At 50.6% G+C, this 20,644-nt stretch overlaps 1 protein-coding gene across 1 annotated transcript in view; it reads right to left on the bottom strand.

The window, feature by feature from the left end:
- LOC149344697 (uncharacterized) overlaps positions 1-20,644 on the bottom strand; it is a 56,915-nt gene that overhangs the window by 13,265 nt on the left and 23,006 nt on the right. The window contains exon 3 of the mRNA XM_089547284.1: positions 10,602-10,786. Within this exon, the coding sequence (XP_089403410.1) occupies positions 10,602-10,786 (185 nt within the window). The remainder of the gene's footprint in view (positions 1-10,601; positions 10,787-20,644) is intronic.

Raw genomic sequence — 20,644 nt, 5'->3', positions numbered from 1 at the left:
CCAGGTGATCGGGTTTGGATATGGACGCCAGTTCGCCGCCGTGAATTGAGCAAAAAGTTGCTGCGAGACTACTTTGGCCTGTACAGGGTTCCCCGTCGCATCGGTGACCTCGACTATGAAGTCATCCCCGACGGCACGACAGCATCTCAGCGACGCCGCACACACACTGAAGTCGTACATGTCGTACGCCTGAAGCCGTATTATGAACACTAAAGGACTCGAAGTTAGTATTCTCCGTGTTTATTTTCATTTTAAAGCATCGAGACGATGATTCTTTGGGAAGGGGTAATGCCGCGTATTATTGTAATTTCCATTCGTTCGCGCAAGACCTCTGGAAAGGGCTGTTATCATTTCTTTTCGTGACGCGAGAAGTGACCGGACTAATCTCGATTGATCACAGCCATGAACAGCTGCATCTAGGTGTTCCCAGATTACTGTAGATGATCTTGACCTGTTATCTGGAAGTTTCCTTGCCGGCTTTAAATTTGGCGATGCCGCGAGCGGCGGGCATTCGTAGATCGACGACCGACGAGCACGTTTGTTGCTTACGCCGCCGAGTGATCAGTTCTTTTGCGGGCGCAAGTCAGCCCAAATAAAGAGCTTCGTTTGCAAGTTTTGTTGCGGTCTTCTTTACTACTGGATTGCCGTCACTACAACGTGGCAATATGGCACGACCGCAATGCTTTTCCTACTACTTGGTTTCAGTTCTTTGTGACCCATAGCGTTCCGGCACCCAGAATCACTTCTGTTCATTGCTGGGGAGGGATCACTAAGAAGGTGTCGGAGCTTTGCATCGGAGCAACTGCTTAAGCTGTTGAAAGGTCTGGAAGTTGAAGACCCCTTTGCCAAGAAGAATTCTACGGAGGCGCCAGCTTTTTTAAAAGACCAGCCTTCTTTTGGATTCTTCTTTTGCGCGGACGTCGAATATTTGTTTTCATTAGCGCCACATGCCGACCTGCTCAGATCTGTACGGAAGCGCATTGAATCTAAGGGGGGTATCGCATTTTAGGACTCATCTGGTCTAAACGCAACTAATTTTCGTCCTTACTTGAATTTGACCTCAGGTCTACAGTAGGTGCGTGTGAAACTGGAATGCATGTGGAAAGAAAAGACATTCGTATCGGTTACTGCGCTGCCTCAGTGCTGTGTAAGACTTTTTTTATCATCTATTAACTATGCACTAGCCTCTTCCCTTGACAATGGACTAGTCGTGAAAATTTTGAGATATATCGATAACTTCCTTGTGACACTAAAATCTGACGCTACAATCATGTGTCGTAGTAGCGTGAAAAGTATCAATCCGCCTTGAGACGACTAGGTTAGGAGCTCGCTTTCACTTGTAAACTACCAGACAGTGACAGCCTGCAGTTTTTAGATATAAACATCAAGCTCTTATGAGGCAGTGTGTGCTGGATGTATTCAGCTCGTGCTGAAAAAGAACTACTTACTTGCGGACACGCGCACTCCAAGACGGTCAAAAGGGCTATCGCTTCACTTTGCCTAGAATCCACGCTGCCTAAATCCTGTGCTCCCATGGCCGAGGCTAGCTTCAATAATCAGACTGAAAGGCTACAAATGGCTGGATTCCCGTGCTCTGTGATTTGTACTGTAGCCGAGACCCTCCTTCAAAAAATGAAAGGCAAGAATAAGCTTCATGGCAAGCTGGGAACTGAGCGACCATAAGAAGTCCCCAATACACACCGAGTGGCGGCTCACACCCTGACGAAGGTGGCAGGCCGTTACGACGTACCCGCCGTATTCTCCGCACCCAGAAAGTTGGATGATTTGTGCTTTACAGATTGGGCAAAAAAAGAAACCCCAGTGCGATAAGAGGCATGATAGAGCTTTTGTCCTTGGTTTATGAAATTTCGCTCACACGTCGAAGGGTCTACATAGGCCTGAAGAGTCGTTGCATCAATAACAGGGGACGAAGCATGCAAAGTCGCTAGAGAATGAACGGGGGTCGAATTTGCCTCACTACTGTAAACAGGGTGAGCTCACGGGCTAGTTGGTTATTCATAATAACTTTTCAACAGCGCATGCTACACAAGCGCTCGTGTGTGTGTTTCCTCGTCTTGTGTCCTTGTGTAGCATGCGCTGTTGAAAAATTATTACTACTGTAAAGATTGCGATTGTGAGCCAGTGCTTAGCTGTATTATGGTTCTAGGTAAAAGTCCCGATCAGGTGGCACGTGAAATTCTTGAAGCCTTTATGATTAAACAGAAAGCGATATCCTGTATTAGTTAAAGCTCTGTAGCTTTTCAAAGAAATAAAATTTGGCATGTGGAAACGTTTTTATGAAGATTTTTACTGCCAAGAATTCTCTCTTCCTCATGTGGCGGCCGATGCCCAAACTATGGCGGTGCTTTGTGGTGAGAGTTTTGTAGCCAAAGCTGCACTACTACGGCTGGGGCGCATTTCGCTGTGAGCCTCCGAATGACCTTGAAACGACCTTGAGCTAACTAATTGCTAGTGCTGCTATGCGCAAATACCTAACCATGAGTAGACCACCTTTGACCTAGATCTTTCACTTTGACTTTTCACCTTGACCTGTGAATCTGGCCTTGCTATTTGACCTTGACGTTTACCATTGAATTTTTACTTTGCAGGTTGTCGGCAGAGGAAGCAAGAAAGCCAAATGGTAATCACGTTGTGCCACGTGATTTAATTTACAGCTGTGACATCATATATGTGGTATATATAACCAGAGCTGTGCGCTTGACTGACGCTGTGGAGGTAGGAGAGAGCACCGAGGAGCGCACGTGTAGTGAACTACATCTTCGAACACTGCGGAAAGCCGCTTTTGACCATCCGGCGGACACCGCTCGCCGTGAGTGGACTCGTCAGTGAAAAAGTGAGACTGGCAAGGCTAGAGGAGTGGTGGAAGCTCCAGAAGAACGATGAGAGCGACTTGCCAAGAGACAGGGTAAGGAGGCGGAGAAGCGACAAAGGCCACCAGCAACATATCGGTCTCAACCACTTCTACCGCCGACTTTGAATGGCTTTTGGAGATCGTTAGCTTCTCTACGTGAATCTAGGGTCGGCAGAGTTGAAACTTTGTAATTTTTTGCTATGGTATTTTGTTTTTGTTATTTAAATTTTTCCGTTTAGCTTTTACGCTTAAGGCATTGACGGCTTTTGCTTCGAATGATGACACTGAATTTGCAAAACAGAACTGCGCAAAGACGACGGGAGAAAATAAGGCACGAATACACACACACACACAGCCTTTTGTGTGTGTGTGTATTCGTGCCTTCTTTTGTCCCGTCGTCTTCGCGCCGTTCTCTTTTGCTCTAACCATGATCCGACTAGCCCTACATCATGTCTTACACTGCTTTTCCTACGATTGCTGACACTGCTATTGCTGAGATTTGTTTCATTTTTTGCTAACCTTTATTATAAATTATTGATTTGGGTGCAGGGTAGAAGAAGCATTCTGCGACTTGTATTTAGTCTTGTCATTTTCAGATTACTTGTTACTGGCTTGGATGAGAGCGATAGAGCGTTTTTACAAAGTGAGTGAGGGCTATAAATATTCCCCCTTTTCTTCCAATAAACAGTTGGTAGAGTGCGCATGTGCTGTCCTTTTCTTTCTTCTGTTGTCATAGTTGCGCCGCAGTACTTACAGTAATTCACCAACTCGAGCCGCGGGCCGTCATTCTAAAAACCGTAATGATGTTTAGACCAAAGCGCCTCCTACTGATAGCAAACTGACCTTCTTTTGTTTTTGATTGGAAATTGTTACGAGTATTTGCAGTAACAAGAAACATGGAGCTTGTTTCAGAGCCTCTTGTATAGAGAGTATTCATGTGACGTTATTTTTGTGCGGCGGCAGCCGACACGTTCCATTTTGAGGTGCTGGCTAGCGCACCTCCGAGAGTAGTAGGCTTCACCTCCGAGCAAAGCTAGCCGTGTTGACCGCTTTTCGTGCCTTTCATCTATGTGTAAATAACGCGAATTGGCCGTGCGTGCACTGTTCGTACTTTCTTGGGTGCTGGCATGGCACTTTTTTTTTCGGTTTACCTCTCACACGTGTACCTTCTGCGCGCTTTCAGTGCTGTTCCGTGCATTTTAATCGCGCCTGTCTTTCATTCCACTTTCGTCGATTTGTACACGTTTGAATTATTTTTGGCAACTGATTTACCGCGTGTGCGTCCATGGTGGCAGCGTCAACTAGAAAACTGACTGGCCAGCTCAATTACCTCTCATCCCTGAGCAGCGACGATCGCCTTCGCTATGATGAGAAGGTTGCGAGGTGCGATTGCGACCTAATACAGTTGACTGCGGGCGACTGTGTAGGGATCATCACAGAGGCCTGCACTTGGCATTTTGGGGACTTACGATTTTGTAGTAATAAGAACAAGTTATTTAACTTGAGAGAAAATGGAAAACAAGAGTGCACTAGAGGCTGATAACTCTGTTTTAAGTGGATGGGTGAAAGAGCCGTTTTGCGAGACAATCGGGACGCATTAAGCACTCTCTCGCCACTATTGCCATCTAGAAACAACCTCCACATCCTCACAGACTCCTCAGGCGCCATCCGTAGTCTGCGGCGTGTTCTATATATCGACGTATTTTCACAGGAAATTCAGGACTTAACTGAAATATTCTCGCTCACACTACGTGTACAACCGATTCGTCGAGATGCCCACCCCACAGAAGCATTGGTGGATGAAGGAAGTCACTAATGAGCCCCTCCACGTCCCCTTCAATCGGCCACATTTCCGGAGACAATACTCCTCCATGAAAAAGAAAACCTCTGGCGCGCCACGCGAGAGCATCTCTCAGCTTGTGGCACCGACCTGACGCGGCCTTGCACGCTGGAAAGTCCTGCTTCAAAGTTGTATCCTCCATGTCGCCCTCACCCCAGCGATAAGTGGCTCTTAGCCGGCAAAATATTACGCCCCTACCGGTGACTCCAGCCGCTTCTGTCCCGCTCTTCTCTGCGAGGCGGACACTAACTAAACACTGCCAGGTGTTTCTTCTCTCCGGCAGGAGCACTTGCTCCAGTGCGGAGCTCTTCCAAGCCAACAATCGGATGTAGAAGATTAGATTTTTGGACCGCTCCACCGGACTGGACTTCCCTCGAGAGTCCAGTGTGTATCTGTATTTGTAGATATACTTTACCGCAGCAGGCACACTGTTACATTGAAACAAAGAACTTTCAAAGCCTCTCTGTCACATCTCCTACACCATGGCTGCTGATGAACGTTGGTGGCCGTCTCAAGTGCGGTCACTGCGCGTACTTGGCTTCGCTCTTTAAAGCGTACTCGCATACTGCTGCGCTTTTATTTTCTTTATTGTTCGCATACTGGTGCGCTGTTGTTTTATTTTGATATGGGACAGTTAATCGGTAAGTCTTGCTCATGTATTGACGACCGCCGCTGTTGGCTGCCCGCTAGCCAGCGTACAATGGCACGGTTTCCTATCTCAGCGATGAACTTTTCTTCGCCAGAAGTGCGATACCGTGAGATCATCCCATCTTAGTCACCCTTTATACGCCGATGACATCACACTCTGGACAACATACCGATCAGACGCTCAAATCAAGGACACGCTATAAACAGCAGCAGATACCATTGCTAAACTCCCCTCACGAATCGGACTCACGTGCTCGTCAGAAAAATTCCAATCAGTCTGCACAGCCCCTATGGGACAGACATTCCAATCCCCCCTAGAAATCCGAATTCAGGGCAGACGAGTACAGGTGCGTGTGCCTTCTGTCTGTACCCGTGGCTTTTGCGATGCTTTAAGCAATTGCCCCAAATCCATACTATCCACATGCTAGAACTGTACCTTGAACAGGATGAAAAAAACGAAGACACTATTAAGTCACTCAAAAACGCTATCGCTGCCACTACACAACTCATAAAATGGGTGACAGAATCTGCACATGGGCTGAGAGAGACAGACATCCTTCGCGAGTGGACGCTTATACCCTCAGCCTAATTGTTTATACTACTCCATACCTCAAACTAACAACCAGAAAGGTCCAGCAAATAGATTGCTTTATTCGGAAAGAAACAGAAGCAGCACTTAACTGACCAGAAATCACTATAAACGAGAAGCCTTTCTAACTCGGAGTCCATAACACCCTACGTACTCAGTCAGCTAGGCATCCCTGTCTCTGCAAACAATATATCAGTTAAAACGCTCCTTATCCACATTCACACTTTAATATAAGCCCAACCATTACCGAGGAACATGCACCCCACTGTGACCAAAGTCTTAAGAATGCGCGCGCGTGTAAGGTCTGCACAAATGGTGATGAGCCCGATGCTGTTTGAATGGGTGCCGCCTGCGATGATAATGTAACCACTGCGGTTGTCTACAACCCACACATAACACCTCCAACTTTCGAGCTTTCTTCAGGCAATACCACTGAGGAAGCCGAGGAGACCGCTATAGGCATTGCTCTGGCATACAGAGACGCCCGTTACATTATTAGTGACTCAAAAACTGCCATTCTAAAATTTACAAGGGCCGGCGGTCATCCCCCTGCTCAAGGCTGCTGCACATGCTCCCCCCTACTTCCTCCGACGCGTTGAGCTCATCTGGGTGCCTGCGCACTCTCGAAATCCCAGCAAGGAGGCCGCCAAGTCCTTAGCCCGAGGGTCTAGAAACCGGGCACCGGCGCACCTCGTGGGGGATTTCTCGAAGGAGCGTATGCACTCGTATGCCGACTCACGGCAATCTCCCGCCCTGGGCGCCTGATCTACCCGCCACCCCACCCATCCCTCCTTAGCAGAGAACAGTCAATCTCGTATCGCCTGCAGACGGGAGCAGAGCCTACACAGCCAATCTTTCCAAAGTTATGCCGGTACCCCCTGTCCTTGCGCTCCTACCCCAAGACCACCCTTACCCAAAGCCTCCTATCATGCCCGGCGCCCCCTCCCCTCGCCGGGCAAATGCGTCTCCGAACCTCGGAATACTGGAAGACCTCACTGCAGTCTGCAGAGCTGGCCTGGCAGAAGATCGCTGTCAGCCGGGCTGATACGTCATGGACCAACATTACATGAACGTGTTCACGTCGATGTGGAGGTGGCCCAGGAGGCGACCGCGGCCACTTTTATTTGAGGGCTGCCAGAGAGGAGCGGCAGAGCAGCGGCGGCAGCGTCCTGCCGAGGTCGAAGCGTACTCTCTCTCGTACCGGCGCCTGCCTCGATCTCTTCGGTACGCGGCTTGTGCCGGCCATGCTCGTCGCCACAGGTCCCCCCCCCCTTGGACGGTTAATCGTTAAAAGAAGAAATGGAGAAAGTCAGGGTCCAGTAAGTTCATGTCAGGGGCCGGGAAGAACCTTCGGGTGGAGTGCGCGAGCACAGGTGGACGAGCCTTGCTGCTGCGCGACGGGCAAATGGTGCAAGGTGTCGAGCTGACAATGGACATGGGTGCAGTGGAGGCCATGGTCGGGCCGCCACTGACTGCAGTGCAGCCCGCTGACACAAGTGTCATCGGTGTTGGAACGCTGCAGATGATGTCGGTGGGAATCTGGCACGCTAAGTACGGCGTCACAAGCACGGGAGCAGCCGAAACGGCTCCGTGGACTGACAGCAGCTGTGTGTCAGGCATGACAGCTCCTACCGAGTGTGAGAGGGTGGCTGAGTGTTCGGCAAATACCGCAGAGGGAGGTGCCGGAGCGACCGTGTTCGGCGAGAAGATGACGTGCAGCCCCTGTGCGATGCTATTCTTTATCGTGGTGTCGTGTAGCTGCGATAGCGCCAGCTGAAAGTACTCCAAGTAGATGGCAATGGCTGGCCTGCACAGCTCAGGTGACCCTGATGAAGGGCGCGACCAAGGCGCAACGGCCACTGGGGTTGGCACAGGTGCGACCGTCGACACAACGGTGATTGGTGTGACGATGGCGGAGGAAGTTGGTGGGTTCAATGCCACGTGCATGAGTGAAGCGGGAGTGACAGTCCGGAGCGGCTCGCCAGAGCTGAAGCGCATGTGGGCATGGTCGGCTGTAGGTTGCGCGAAGAAGGTTGTTGCAGTGACAGGCTGTGCAGATGAGACTGCTACATCAGACGACTGACTGACAGCAATAGACACTGTTGGTGGATGGAGAGTTGCCGCACTACTCGGTATGGTCTACCATTCGTTGCTAAAGGCGGCTCAAGTCAGGCACCAAGGCGTACGCTTACTGCGGTAGTGTCGAGATGCCAGGGTTAGACTTCGATAAGCTGTTGACAGTACTGAGAGCATGGTGTGTGGCCCCTCGGGCAGGCGGTGTGACTGCCTGAGTAGTGGGGCTGGTATCGCAGAAATGCTGCGTTGCCTGCAAACTCACTTCGCTCTTAGCATGCTCGCTCATGTACATGACTAAACCCTTTGGTGGAATGAACGATGAAGCGACAGGTGAGCTTTCGGCTGGCACCGATGCTACGCAGTAGGCTACAAAAGCTGGTGGAGTGGGGCACTCGTCGAAGAAGAGCTCTACTGACGGCGGCACTACTACCGATAGAAGTTGCTCGCTGGGCTGTGCCGAAGGTGGCGTACCGTCAATATTGGATGTAATTAAGCAAACAAGGGAAGGGGTATGAGGGGCTCGTTATAAATATGAGAGAAGCCAACAGCCACAGAAACCAAGGGACACAGAGGATTTTTAATTTATTTATTTTGTGCTGTTGTTCGATTTAGATTATTACTGAATATGTTATCGCTTAAAGCTATTTGATTAGAAAAGCAGAAGAAAAAACAACCACATGCCGTCTTTGGGATCCGAACCCACGACCTCCGAATTACGCGTCCGGTGCTCTAGTAAGGCAGGGGGCGCTGAGCAGGGTGCCTCGCGTCTGTCGCTGCGTTCGCTGACGTGACAAACCGCGGTGGGCCAGGCACCTCACCGAGCCGCTGAGGGAATGTCTGCGGACTTGCGGCCGTGGAGCTGTCGCACAGTGTTGGTAGCGTGTCCGGGTTAGGAAGATGTGCTGTCGGAAGCGAGGCGGCAGCGTCTGGTGCCGTCGGTGTTAAAGCAGCCGGGCCGGTGACGGTTTCGGTGTGCTCTTTCCCAAGGATGCAGCCGGAGACAAGTGCGATGCTGGTACGGGCGAGGCGCTGGCGGTGGCGAAAGCGCTTTGTCGTAGGCCTTGTCATGGAGCGGCAAGGGTAGTATCACGGGCCGTAGTAGGCGAGGACGGCAGCGCGCAACTCGTTGTAAGGCCGGCATCCTGAGGCAGGGCAGGCGAATCGGCAGAGGAGGTCGGGCGGGAGAATGTCGCAAAGAACTGCACGTTTAAACGGCTGGATGGTAATGCCTTTCAACTATATTGCAGCCTCCAGTTGGGCGAATCACCCGCCGACGCTTGCACGCCAGAACGCTGGAAGCGGAGGGTGGAAATCCAGTTCCTGCCACCCTGCCATGCTGGGACGCCGCTGGGATAGAAAGGCGCGGCTCGCCGGGTCACCACTTTGTAGAGGTCGATGACTAGGTCCACGAGGTGGCTTCCGCGGCCAGGTTTATTTGAGGGCTGCCTGAGAGGAGCGGCAGAGCAGCAGCTCATGCCGGCCATGCGCGTCGCTAAAACTGTTTTGCGGAGAGTGCGGCGGTGCGGAGACCGAGGAGGCCTGCGGGTCTCGAATTCTCTCGCAAAATAAAGTTTCACCACCACCACGCATGAGCAGCAAGCGTTGCACTATGCAGCCAAGGAAAAAAGCTCTTATTGCTACACGACAGGAATGGAGCTCGCTTCTCGTAGGAATGACTGCCAGGGGCCTTCGCGCTAGCCATTCGCGCCGGCGTCTTTCTGACAACAGCCATGTCTACTCACAATCGTTGATGTGCAATTTAGGTACGTTGAAGAACCTAAGATCTGCTTCTTGGTTCTTAATCTTCGCCTTCTTCATATGAGTGGGAGCATTGCACCAGATGATTGCGCAAAACCCCGTGGAACCGCGGTCACAGGTGGTAGCACTGCATTCTTGACAGTGCGTACAAAGAACGTTACCTGGGCCATAGAATGGCGGCTGGTCTCGGAATGCATCGGTTTGCAGATGTATGTGAATACTTTCTATTAGGTGCGTGTTTTATACCCTTGGCTGAAAGTTTTCAGAAAGATATGCTTTGCTAGCCTGCCATACATTGGTACTTATCACATCCATCAAGCTGTAAATGCCTGGCAGGTGAGAGCGGCCATTGCCCTCGCCATTCAGTACCTTTTGGTCCTATGGGTGGCTAAAGTGATTAACTATACTGCTCGTAATTTCCTTCCTTTAGTGAAATCAGCCCTCAATTCCTAAAGACATAATTTATACCGGATACTCCCATTTAGCTTCTGAGTCTTTATATTAGTTACTGGTAATTGGGTACACAGCGAACATGTTTTCCAGTATCAACTGGCCCTTGCAGCCTTTCGCCAAGTGGCGCACTTCACTGCAACAACGAAAATGCACAGAACAAGATGACTAGAAGTCACGGCCAGCTTAAAAATGCTAGCCCGTGCTATACGCTCTTTTTTTCTAAGTTTTAACTCGTTGCCCTTGCTTCCGGCAAGCATGGACGCAAAGAAATACCCCATGGCTCAAATTTTCATCACCAGTTACTTCGGAGGACTAGGCACATAAGAACGCCTGGTAAACGTTTGCATGCGGTGGAGCCGTGATACCTATCTCTGAAGCAAGCTCGACGACGACGTTAATTTCGTTGGTTATACCGTAGATCGCTACCACATCGTTGATATGATGCTGACGGCTGTTCCAAATTGTGAACTCCGCCCTCACGTTTGAGAAGTACGAATAGCAGCCCACGGTTAGCTCATTACCGGCCCATCCTGGCGACGAGCACCAGCCCCTGTGGAAAGAGAGCAGTGGGAGAAATTACTGCTGCTGATGCACTCACAGGTTTCAATACTCAGTACAGCACTGCATCTAACCATCGATAAGTCTTTCGTCCAGAGCAAAGTTGAACTAATTGCAGACATTACAGTCTTGCACGCATGCTTTGAACGTGCGGGTAATCTTTAAAATCAGTATTTTTTTATAACACGCACCGGGGCTAAAAGTAGCAGGGAAAAACTGAGATGGGCCGTAACACCTTGAAAACGTGCCAACACAGCGGAAATATAGGTCACAGCAGGATCTACAAATCGATCATTGGAGGTAAAAGCACTATACCGCGAAAAAAAAACAACAAATCAAATCATTTTCCACGTCAGAAGGAAAGTAGCATAGTTCATATTGCCACGTTTCCACAAGCAGCCACTAGGCGGCTGCTCTTCCAAGTAGGCGACCGTGGTCCCTTTGGCGATGCGTTGTCGCTCATTGCCGAAGTTGGTAAGGAGTACATCCGCGAGGCCGTTGGTCGGATGGACGATACCGCGGGCAACACAGACGCCGTGATGGAGCAGCAGCTCAGTGTTCTGTTCGGCCACCCCTGCAGCACTGGATTGGTCGTCGCACCTGACGGTAACGAGAGTACATGAGCGTGGCGGCACGGTTACATCCGCGTCAAGGATGCGCAAAGGTGCGTGGCGTCGTTCGGCGTCTGCGGAAGTCGGTGCAGGCGGTGAAAACGTGACCAAACGGCGAGGAACGTTAATGACGGCACCATGCTGTCGTAAGAAGTCAAGGCCGAGGATGAGGTCCTTGCAACAGTTGGGCAGAATAACGAAAACCGCAACAAACACGGAGTCGGCAATGGTGACTCGTGCAGTGCAACGCCCTAAAGGTGTCATAAGGTGGCCACCAGCAGTACGAATTTGGGGTCCAGGCCATTCAGTCCGAACTTTTGCGAGCCGATCCGCGAAATTCTTGCTGATTATTGAGAAGTCTGCTCCTGTATCTACTAAAGCAGTCACTGGGTGCCCGTCAACAAGCACGGGAAGGTCGGCGCTAGCTGTGTCATTGGTATGAGGGAAGCTCGGAGTCACGGAATCACGCTGCGGCGGCGTCGCTGTCACGGAATCACGCTGCGTCGTCACGGGGGGGTCTTCGGGACGTCGGTTTCGTTTTTCAGCAACCTGCCCCCCTGAGGTCGCCGCCTTCAGTTTCCCCGGCGTGGGCTTGGCGACCGCCCCCTCAGCGTATCGCTGAAAGTACGACGGCTAGGTGACGAGTAGCGGACGGGAGAAGGTGACCGTTGGCGGCCGTTCGGTGAAGTCTGCTGGGCAGCAAGGTATTCCTCGATTTCCCGAGGTCGCTCACCGAACCGTGGGCGCGGGGCGTGACGTGAAAATCCCTGAAGCCCGAGTTCACGGTAGGGGCAGCGCCGATACAGGTGGCCGGCTTCCCCGCAGTGGAAGCAGAGCGGCCGCTGACGAGGAGTGCGCCAGATGTCGGCCTTCCGGACCGGTGGTTGCATGGCGAGTCCCTGCTGCGGTGGCCGCTGGTAGGAGGGTGGCGGCAGTGCGGACGGCGGCTGCGAGTCGAACGGGATAGGCTGCGCGGGAGGCACCGCGGGCTGACGGACAGCTGCTGCATAACTCAGAGGGCGTGGCTCGGGCAGCAACTGAGGCGGTGCAAACGCTTGCCGGATCTCCTCGCGCACGACTTCAGTGAGGGCAGCGGGTGTGGGATCAGGCGAGATGATGTGGAGTTTCCGGAGCTCCTCGCGAACTACGTCTCGGATCAACTCTCGCAAAGAGGAATGTTCACTGGCGCTGCACGAAGCGGCCACTGAGCTGAAGGGCTGAACGTTCGCAGACTCGTTTCGTCGGGAACGCTGCTGGAGGGCTCGCTCAATGAGGGTTGCTTCACTGATGAAGTCGGCAACGGTCTGGGGGGGATTCCGCACCAAACCAGCGAAAAGATGTTCTTTTACGCCCTGCATCAGGTGGCGCAACTTCGCGGCCTCCGTCATGTCGGGATCAGCCCGCCGACAAAGACGGGTCACGTCTTCGGCAAACATGGCGACGCTCTCGTTGGGCTTTTGGATACGGGCTTCCAGGAGGCGGCGCGCTCGGTCGCGGCGGTCGGGGCTGGAAAACGTATCGCGCAGCTGCTGGCGGAAGGCATCCCAGCTTTGAAGACCGGTCTCCCGGTTCTCGTACCATGTTTTGGCGCCGTCTTCCAGCGCGAAGTATACGTTGCGCAGCTTCATGGCAGAACTCCACTGATTAAAGTTGGCCACACGTTCAAACTGTTCAAGCCAGTCGTCGACGTCTTCAGTAGGAGCGCCATGGAAACTCGCCGGTACACGGGGCTGCTGGAGGGTTAGATGAGGGGAACTCGCCTGCGCCATGGGATGAAGCTGAACGGGGCGGCGGTCGGGAAGGAGACCGAACTCGGGGGAGAGGCCGTGAACGCGGCGGCTGCTGCGATGAACGGGTGTAGACACCAGCGGGAGTCGGTCGGGACTCGCTGAACCGCTGCGAGAAGAGGTCCGGGACATGGGATCTTGAATGCACCTCCACCAGTGTTACGTAGCCGTTGGGGCTCGTAACCGAAACGCTTTAATGGTTGACGTGGACGGCACCGGAGAACAAGCCAAGAGCACCCAGAGGAAGCCGGAACCGATCTTCTTCTTCTTTCACTCGGCGGTGCACGCGACTTGCGAAGAGCAGCCGCCTAGTGGCTGCTTGTGGAAACGTGGCAATATGAACTATGCTACTTTCCTTCTGACGTGGAAAATGATTTGATTTGTTGTTTTTTTTTCGCGGTATAGTGCTTTTACCTCCAATGATCGATTTGTAGATCCTGCTGTGACCTATATTTCCGCTGTGTTGGCACGTTTTCAAGGTGTTACGGCCCATCTCAGTTTTTCCCTGCTACTTTTAGCCCCGGTTTGGCTAGACGAACGGGACCGTGAGAAGACTGCGTTTGTCACGCCGGATGGACTATACGAGTTCAAGGTCCTACCGTTTGGATTGTGCTCCGCTCCAGCGACATTCCAGCGAATGATGGACGCAGTCTTATCCGGCCTTAAATGGCAAACTTGTTTAGTATATCTGGACGACGTTATTGTGTTTTCCCCAACGTTCGAGGAACACCTCCAACGCCTTTCCACCGTGCTACGGGCTATAAGATCTGCCGGCCTCACGTTAAAACCTGAAAAGTGCCACTTCGGTTACGAAGAGCTCCTGTTCCTGGGCCACGTCGTCAGCCGTCGAGGTGTTCAGCCCGATCCCGCCAAAACTGCAGCCGTCGCCAACTTCCCTACTCCATCCGACAAGAAGACAGTCCGGCGTTTTTTGGGACTCTGCGCCTATTACCGCCGATTCATTGCAAACTTTTCACGAATTGCTGCCCCGTTGACGCGTCTCACCCGAGATGATGTCACCTTCGCCTGGACAGAAGAACAGCAAAAGGCATTCGATGAATTACGGCACCGCTTGCAAACAACGCCTGTGCTTGCCCACTTCGATGCCCATGCCGAGACCCTGGTTCACACGGATGCAAGCAACGTAGGCCTCGGCGCTGTGCTCGTACAGTGGCAAGATGGCGCTGAGCGAGTCATCGCGTACGCTAGCCGGACTTTGTCTCGTGCTGAAACCAATTATTCCACCACCGAGAAAGAGTGCCTCGCTGTTGTCTGGGCAGTGATGAAATTTCGCCCGTATCTTTATGGCCGCCGCTTCCAGGTCGTGAGCGACCATCATTCTCTTTGCTGGTTGACGAACTTGCGCGATCCCTCCGGACGCCTTGCACGTTGGAGTTTACGTCTACAAGAGTTCGACATGACCATCGTGTATAAGTCCGGACGCCAGCACAACGACGCCGACTGCTTGTCCCGTTCGCCTATCCAGTCGACGAACGAAGACGAAGAGCCCGACTTCCCTCTTATCGCAACTGTCGACGCAGTCACTGTTTCGCAGCGCCAACGTGAGGACCCGGGACTCGCTCCACTCATCGACTTCCTGAAAGCGCGTACTACGGAAGTACCCCGTCCCTTCGCCAGAACGCACTCCTCGTTTTGTCTCCTAGACGACGTGCTCTACAAGATCAACTTCTCTCCCACGGGAAGGGATTATCTCCTCGTCGTGCCAGACACTCTCCGCGACGAAGTCTTGCAGGCATGTCATGATGAGCCCACCGCCGGTCATCTCGGCTATGCTCGAACTTTGGCTCGCATTCAAAAGAGTTTTTACTGGCCCAAACTTGCGGCGGCAGTGCGCCACTATGTACGAACGTGCCACGATTGCCAGCGACGGAAAATACCGTCTGTAAGGCCAGCTGGTTTACTGCAGCCTGTCCAAGTGCCCAGACTTCCATTCGAGCAGGTTGGCATGGACTTGTTGGGCCCTTTTCCAACTTCCTCCTCGGGCAACCGGTGGATAATAGTCGCTACCGATTACCTCACGCGCTATGCTGAAACAAAGGCCCTCGAACAAGGCACGGCAGCCGAAGCAGCGAAATTTTTCATCGAGCGCATCGTCCTCAGGCACGGCGCCCCGTCAGTTGTCATAACGGACCGAGGCACAGCTTTCACGGCCAAGCTGCTGGAATCCGTCCTGCAGCTGAGTGGCACTACCCACCGTAAATCCACCGCCTACCATCCACAGACGAATGGCCTGACCGAACGCCTCAACAAAACTCTCGCCGACATGCTGTCTATGTACGTGGACGTTGAACATCGGTCTTGGGATGACATCCTACCGTACGTCACATTCGCGTACAATACGGCACAACAAGAGACAACGCGCATGACGCCCTTCTCTCTGTTATATGGCCGCGAGGTGTCCACCATGCTCGAGGCCATGTTGCCCCATGACGGTCGTGACTCCGAAGCTGGTACCGAGGACTTTACTCAGCGCGCCGAAGAAGCACGGCAGCTTGCGCGACTGCGCATCCGGAACCAGCAAGGCCGAGACGCTCGGCGTTACAATCACCGCCACCGAGTAGTGACCTTCGAACCGGACGACATGGTGTGGGTGTGGACTCCGATTCGACGCCGAGGGCTTTCCGAGAAACTGCTAAAGCAGTACTTCGGTCCGTACAGAGTGGTCCGTCAGCTCAGTGACGTCACATACGAACTTCTTCCAGACGGCTCTTCTACTTCTCATCGCCGCCAGCAGAAGCCCGAAGTCGTCCACGTCGTGCGATTGAAGCCGTACTTTTCGCGCGAGCACCGCTAGCAGCCTACCGCCACGCCATAACCACATGCTTCTTGTGACCGTTCATTTTCGCACCATCCTTGCTTACGAACTGCTTATTTTCTGCCATGTTCTTGTGAACTGCTTTTCTTACCTTCTTTTCTTGCGCATGCATCGGGTCGATGTTTTTTTTTAGGGAGGGGGGTAATGCCACGTTTCCACAAGCAGCCACTAGGCGGCTGCTCTTCGCAAGTCGCGTGCACCGCCGAGTGAAAGAAGAAGAAGATCGGTTCCGGCTTCCTCTGGGTGCTCTTGGCTTGTTCTCCGGTGCCGTCCACGTCAACCATTAAAGCGTTTCGGTTACGAGCCCCAACGGCTACGTAACAATATCATAGAATAAAAAAACAGCATTTGAATAAAACACTGCACATGAGAATAAATTCCTATGGCAGCACCGCACATTAAACTTGTTTGAGTGTTTAGATTCTCAGAAAACTTGAGAAGACACTGAAGCTGCGCCATACGGGTATGACGCGATAACTGAAATGCGTCCCTTCAGCGCTGCGGAGATTTCTTGGGTATCACCTCAAGACAAGGGTACTGTTCTTTCTTTCATCATCACATTACGCTTAACCAACCCTTAAAAGTATAATGCGATGTCATCAGAGATTGTTTACATTTATATATCGCATGGAGCCCTCATACGACCATTGGCGCAGTGGTTCAGTGGCTAGGCGATGCGCCACTGCCACCGCTGGTGGTTGTTTCATGTAGAGCTACGGGTTGGGCTTGTGAGACACAGGTTGCTCTTTGCGGGGAACCTCTCGCGACCTATCATTAATTTAGCTGCCACGTGTCACGATGGGCAGTTTGCTTACCAGTGTGGACATTTTGTCACTTTCCACGGTGGACAGGTTGTGATGACATTATAAGCAGTGTGTCGAAATGGAATCTTTTCAGGTTCAGTTCCGGGGTTGGCTCCGGAGCGACAGTAATTTCCGGTTCGAACTGGTTCGACCCGGTTACAGCGGTTTGAAACAGGTGCAGGCGCAAGAAAAAATCTGAACTCTGAATCTGAAAATCTGAAATCTGAATCCTTATAAATATCTAGGAGTACACATCACATCATCACTGTGATGGCCAATACACATTCAGACCATCTGTTCCAAAGCATCGCGTACACTTGGTTTTCTCAGGCGCAACCTAAAATCTGCATCACTTGAAGTAAAAAAGTTGGCATACATAACATTCGTACGTCCTAAATTGGAGTACGCGTCATCTGTCTGGCATTCATTACAATCATATCTCATCTCAGACCTTGACGCCATTCAAAATCGCGCCGCCCGTTTCATTACATCGCAGTACTCAAGAAATTCCAGCGTGACATTACTAAACCGATCCCTCGGCCTTCAAACGCTAGCAACTCGCCGCGTAATTTCCCGTCTATGCCTCTTTCATTCTTTCTTTTATCGCTCACCAAGACATTTGTTGTTGCAGCCACCCCCACGTATGTCATCCCGCCTAAATCACAGTAGCCCAATCGCACGCATGAAAACCCGCACCTCCGCAATAAGCTGTTTATTTTTTCCCGACGCCATAGTGCTCTGGAATGGCCTTCCTGACAACATAATAACATGCTCCGATCACCACCTTTTCTTGAGAAACTGGCTAATCACTACTCAACATCATTCATACTGCGACACTGTAGCGCCAACTGCTCCCCGTTTTGTTTTCTTTGTTTATTTATTGCTTTTAGTTTGTATATTATTGTACTCTTTTTGTACTCGGTGTATTTCCCTTTAAGGGACAAATAAATGAAATGAAATGAAGATGGGCTTTTTGTCAAACTGGTCGTGATCTTTACTTTTCTGCGTCAAATTGGTGTACACAAGAAAAAACGAGAAATTTGTTTTATGCGAGGCGTTCTCACTTTACCCATTCAATACCTTGCCGCTGTAAAAGTCTAGTCCTTTACGACATAGCCGCAAAATCTAATGAACTGAAAGTGATTGCGAATCGGCGATATCCCCTGCATAATCCATGTGATCCGATACATAAGAGAAACAGCGGGTAGATTGTGAACTTACAACACCCACCAACTTCAGCAGTTTCAGAGACCCCGCGCGCGATTAACTGGTCTCTCTTGATGCTTGTGTCATTGTCGGAAATTTCTCGTATGCACAACACTTACGCGGGTGCCGTCAGGACCACCGCATGCGCCCTCTACCTTACGACACCCTTCTTAGAGAGGAGGCTGCCCTGTCTCTATTGGCAGTTGCAGAGAGACTCATCTCCATGTCTGTCTGTGACCCTACAAGAGTTCTGTGTGAGAACTGGCTCGCCCTAACAACCAATAGCTTACCAAACATAGTTTCGTTAAATCAGCGTTTCGACATCGCCTTTGTAATTTGTTTTACACAGGCTGTTTCGTGTAACTTGGACAAAGGTTTTAAAAAATGTGGCGCACCGGAGCTCGGTGAAGCCAAATGAATACTGTTTCCCTTCGTTTGGCGCCCCACAGATTATGTTGTAAATTGCGCTTAATTGGTTATTTAGCTTAGATTAATTAGGTAAACCTTTTAACATTCACATTAGGGTCACGTGAGTTTCGTTAAGTTGTAGAGGGTGTTACGAAACTAGCGATTCAACGTTTGTTCCAACGTATGTTATGTACCAACGTATGTGTCCAACGTATGTTTTGTGCATCAACGTATGTTCTACGCGGTCCTTTTTCCCAACGTATAAAGAAAACCCGCGAAATAAGAAAAATCACGTGATTGCGCTCTTGTTCTACCATAGTGTAGAGCTGTGAAGCGCGTCCTGAGTGAATGGAACCTATGCGCCCCCCGCCTTGAAGGCAGCAGCCGACGCCCCTCTCAGCATTGGCTTGAAAGTGGAAAGCACATTTCTTCTCCACATGTAAAGTGCCGTGCTCCCGAGTTATTAGTAGAGTAGTAAAGTGCCGAGTTATTAGTAGAGTTCGCAGATAGAAATAATTTACGGATTATGAATACCTTCTTCCGCAAACGAGCAAACAGGAAGTGGACGTGGAAGAGCCCCAATGGTGAGACTAAAAATGAAATATACTTCATACTGTGTGCACACCCTGGCATCGTAGAGGATGTGGAGGTCCTCGGCAAGGTCCGTTGTAGCGACCACAGAATCGTAAGGTCTCGTATTAGCTTAGATTTGAGGAGGGAACGGAGGAAACTGGTGAAGCGAAAGGCTATTAACGTAACGAGTTAGCATTAATAGGGAAGATAGACGATTTCAGAATGTCGCTGCAGAACAGATTTTCCGCTTTAACTGAAGAAGACGACCGTAGTGTTGAAACAATGAATGATAATCTCACGGCTATCGTTACAGTGTGCGCCGCAGAAGTAGGTGGTAGAATGGTTCGACAGGATACCAGCAAGCTATCTCAAGAGACTAAAGATCTGATTAAGAAACGCCAAAGCATGAGGATGACTAAATCCACAGACAGGATAGAACTAGCAGAGCTATCGAAGTTAATAAATAAGCGCAAGGTAGCTGACATCAGAAAGTTTAACATGGAGAAAATCGAGCATGCTCTAACGAACAGAGGTAGCCTAAAATCAGTGAGGAGAAAACTGGGCATAGGTAAAAACCAGATGTATGCGCTAAAATACAAACAGGGCAATGTCATCAGCAATATCAATAAGATAGTTGAATTAGCCGAAGAGTTCTACTCAAATCTATACAGTAGCGAATATAATCATCAAGTTACTGAGGGAGGCAGTCGAGCACAGCAATGGGACATCCCGCCAATAACGAAGGAGGAAGTAAAGAAAGCCTTAGGAGCAAAGCAAAGAGGGAGATCAGCTGGTGAGGATCAGGTAACAGCAGATTTGTTGAAGGACGGAGGAGAGATTGTGCTACAAAAACTACCCACCCTGTATACGCAATACCTTGTGACCTCGAGAGTACCAGAAGCTTGGAAGAACGTTAGCATTATCTTAATTCATAAGAAAGGAGACGTCAAACACTTGAATAATTACAGACCAATCAGCTTATTGTCCGTTGCCTACAAGGTATTTACTAAGGAAATCGCTAACAGAGTCAGGACAACCTTGGACTTTAGTCAACCAAATGATCAGGCAGGCTTTCGTAAAGGATAGTCGACAATAGACCACATTCACACTATTAATCAGATGATAGAGAAATGCGCAGAATATAACCAACCCTTATATATAGCCTTCATTGATTACGAGAAAGCATTTGACTCAGTGGAAACCTCAGCTGTCATGCAGGCATTGCGGAATCAGGGTGTGGATGAGTGTTATGCATAAATATTGGAAGATATTTATAACGATTGCACAGCTACTATAGGTCTCCTATAAAGTCAGCAATAAATTTCCAATACGGAAAGGTGTCAGGCAGGGAGACACGATCTCGCCAATGCTCTTCACTGCCTGCTTACAGGAGGTATTCCGGGGACTGGAATGGAGCAGTTGGGGATAAGAGTTAATGGAGAATACCTGAGTAATTTGCAATTCGCTGATGACATTACCTTGCTAAGCCACTCAGGACAAGAACTGCAAAACATGATCAATCAGTTAGACAGGCAGAGCAGAACAGTGGGGCTAAGAATTAACATGCAGAAAACCTAAGTAATGTTCAACAGCCTAGCAAGGTAACAGCAGTTCGCAATTGTTAGC

This window comes from Amblyomma mixtum, chromosome 5 (assembly GCF_055824585.1).
Source record: "Amblyomma mixtum isolate Tamu chromosome 5, ASM5582458v1, whole genome shotgun sequence".
NCBI lineage: Eukaryota > Metazoa > Arthropoda > Arachnida > Ixodida > Ixodidae > Amblyomma > Amblyomma mixtum.
Note: the sequence above shows the minus strand (reverse complement) of the source record. Positions and strands in the feature narration are given on the sequence as shown.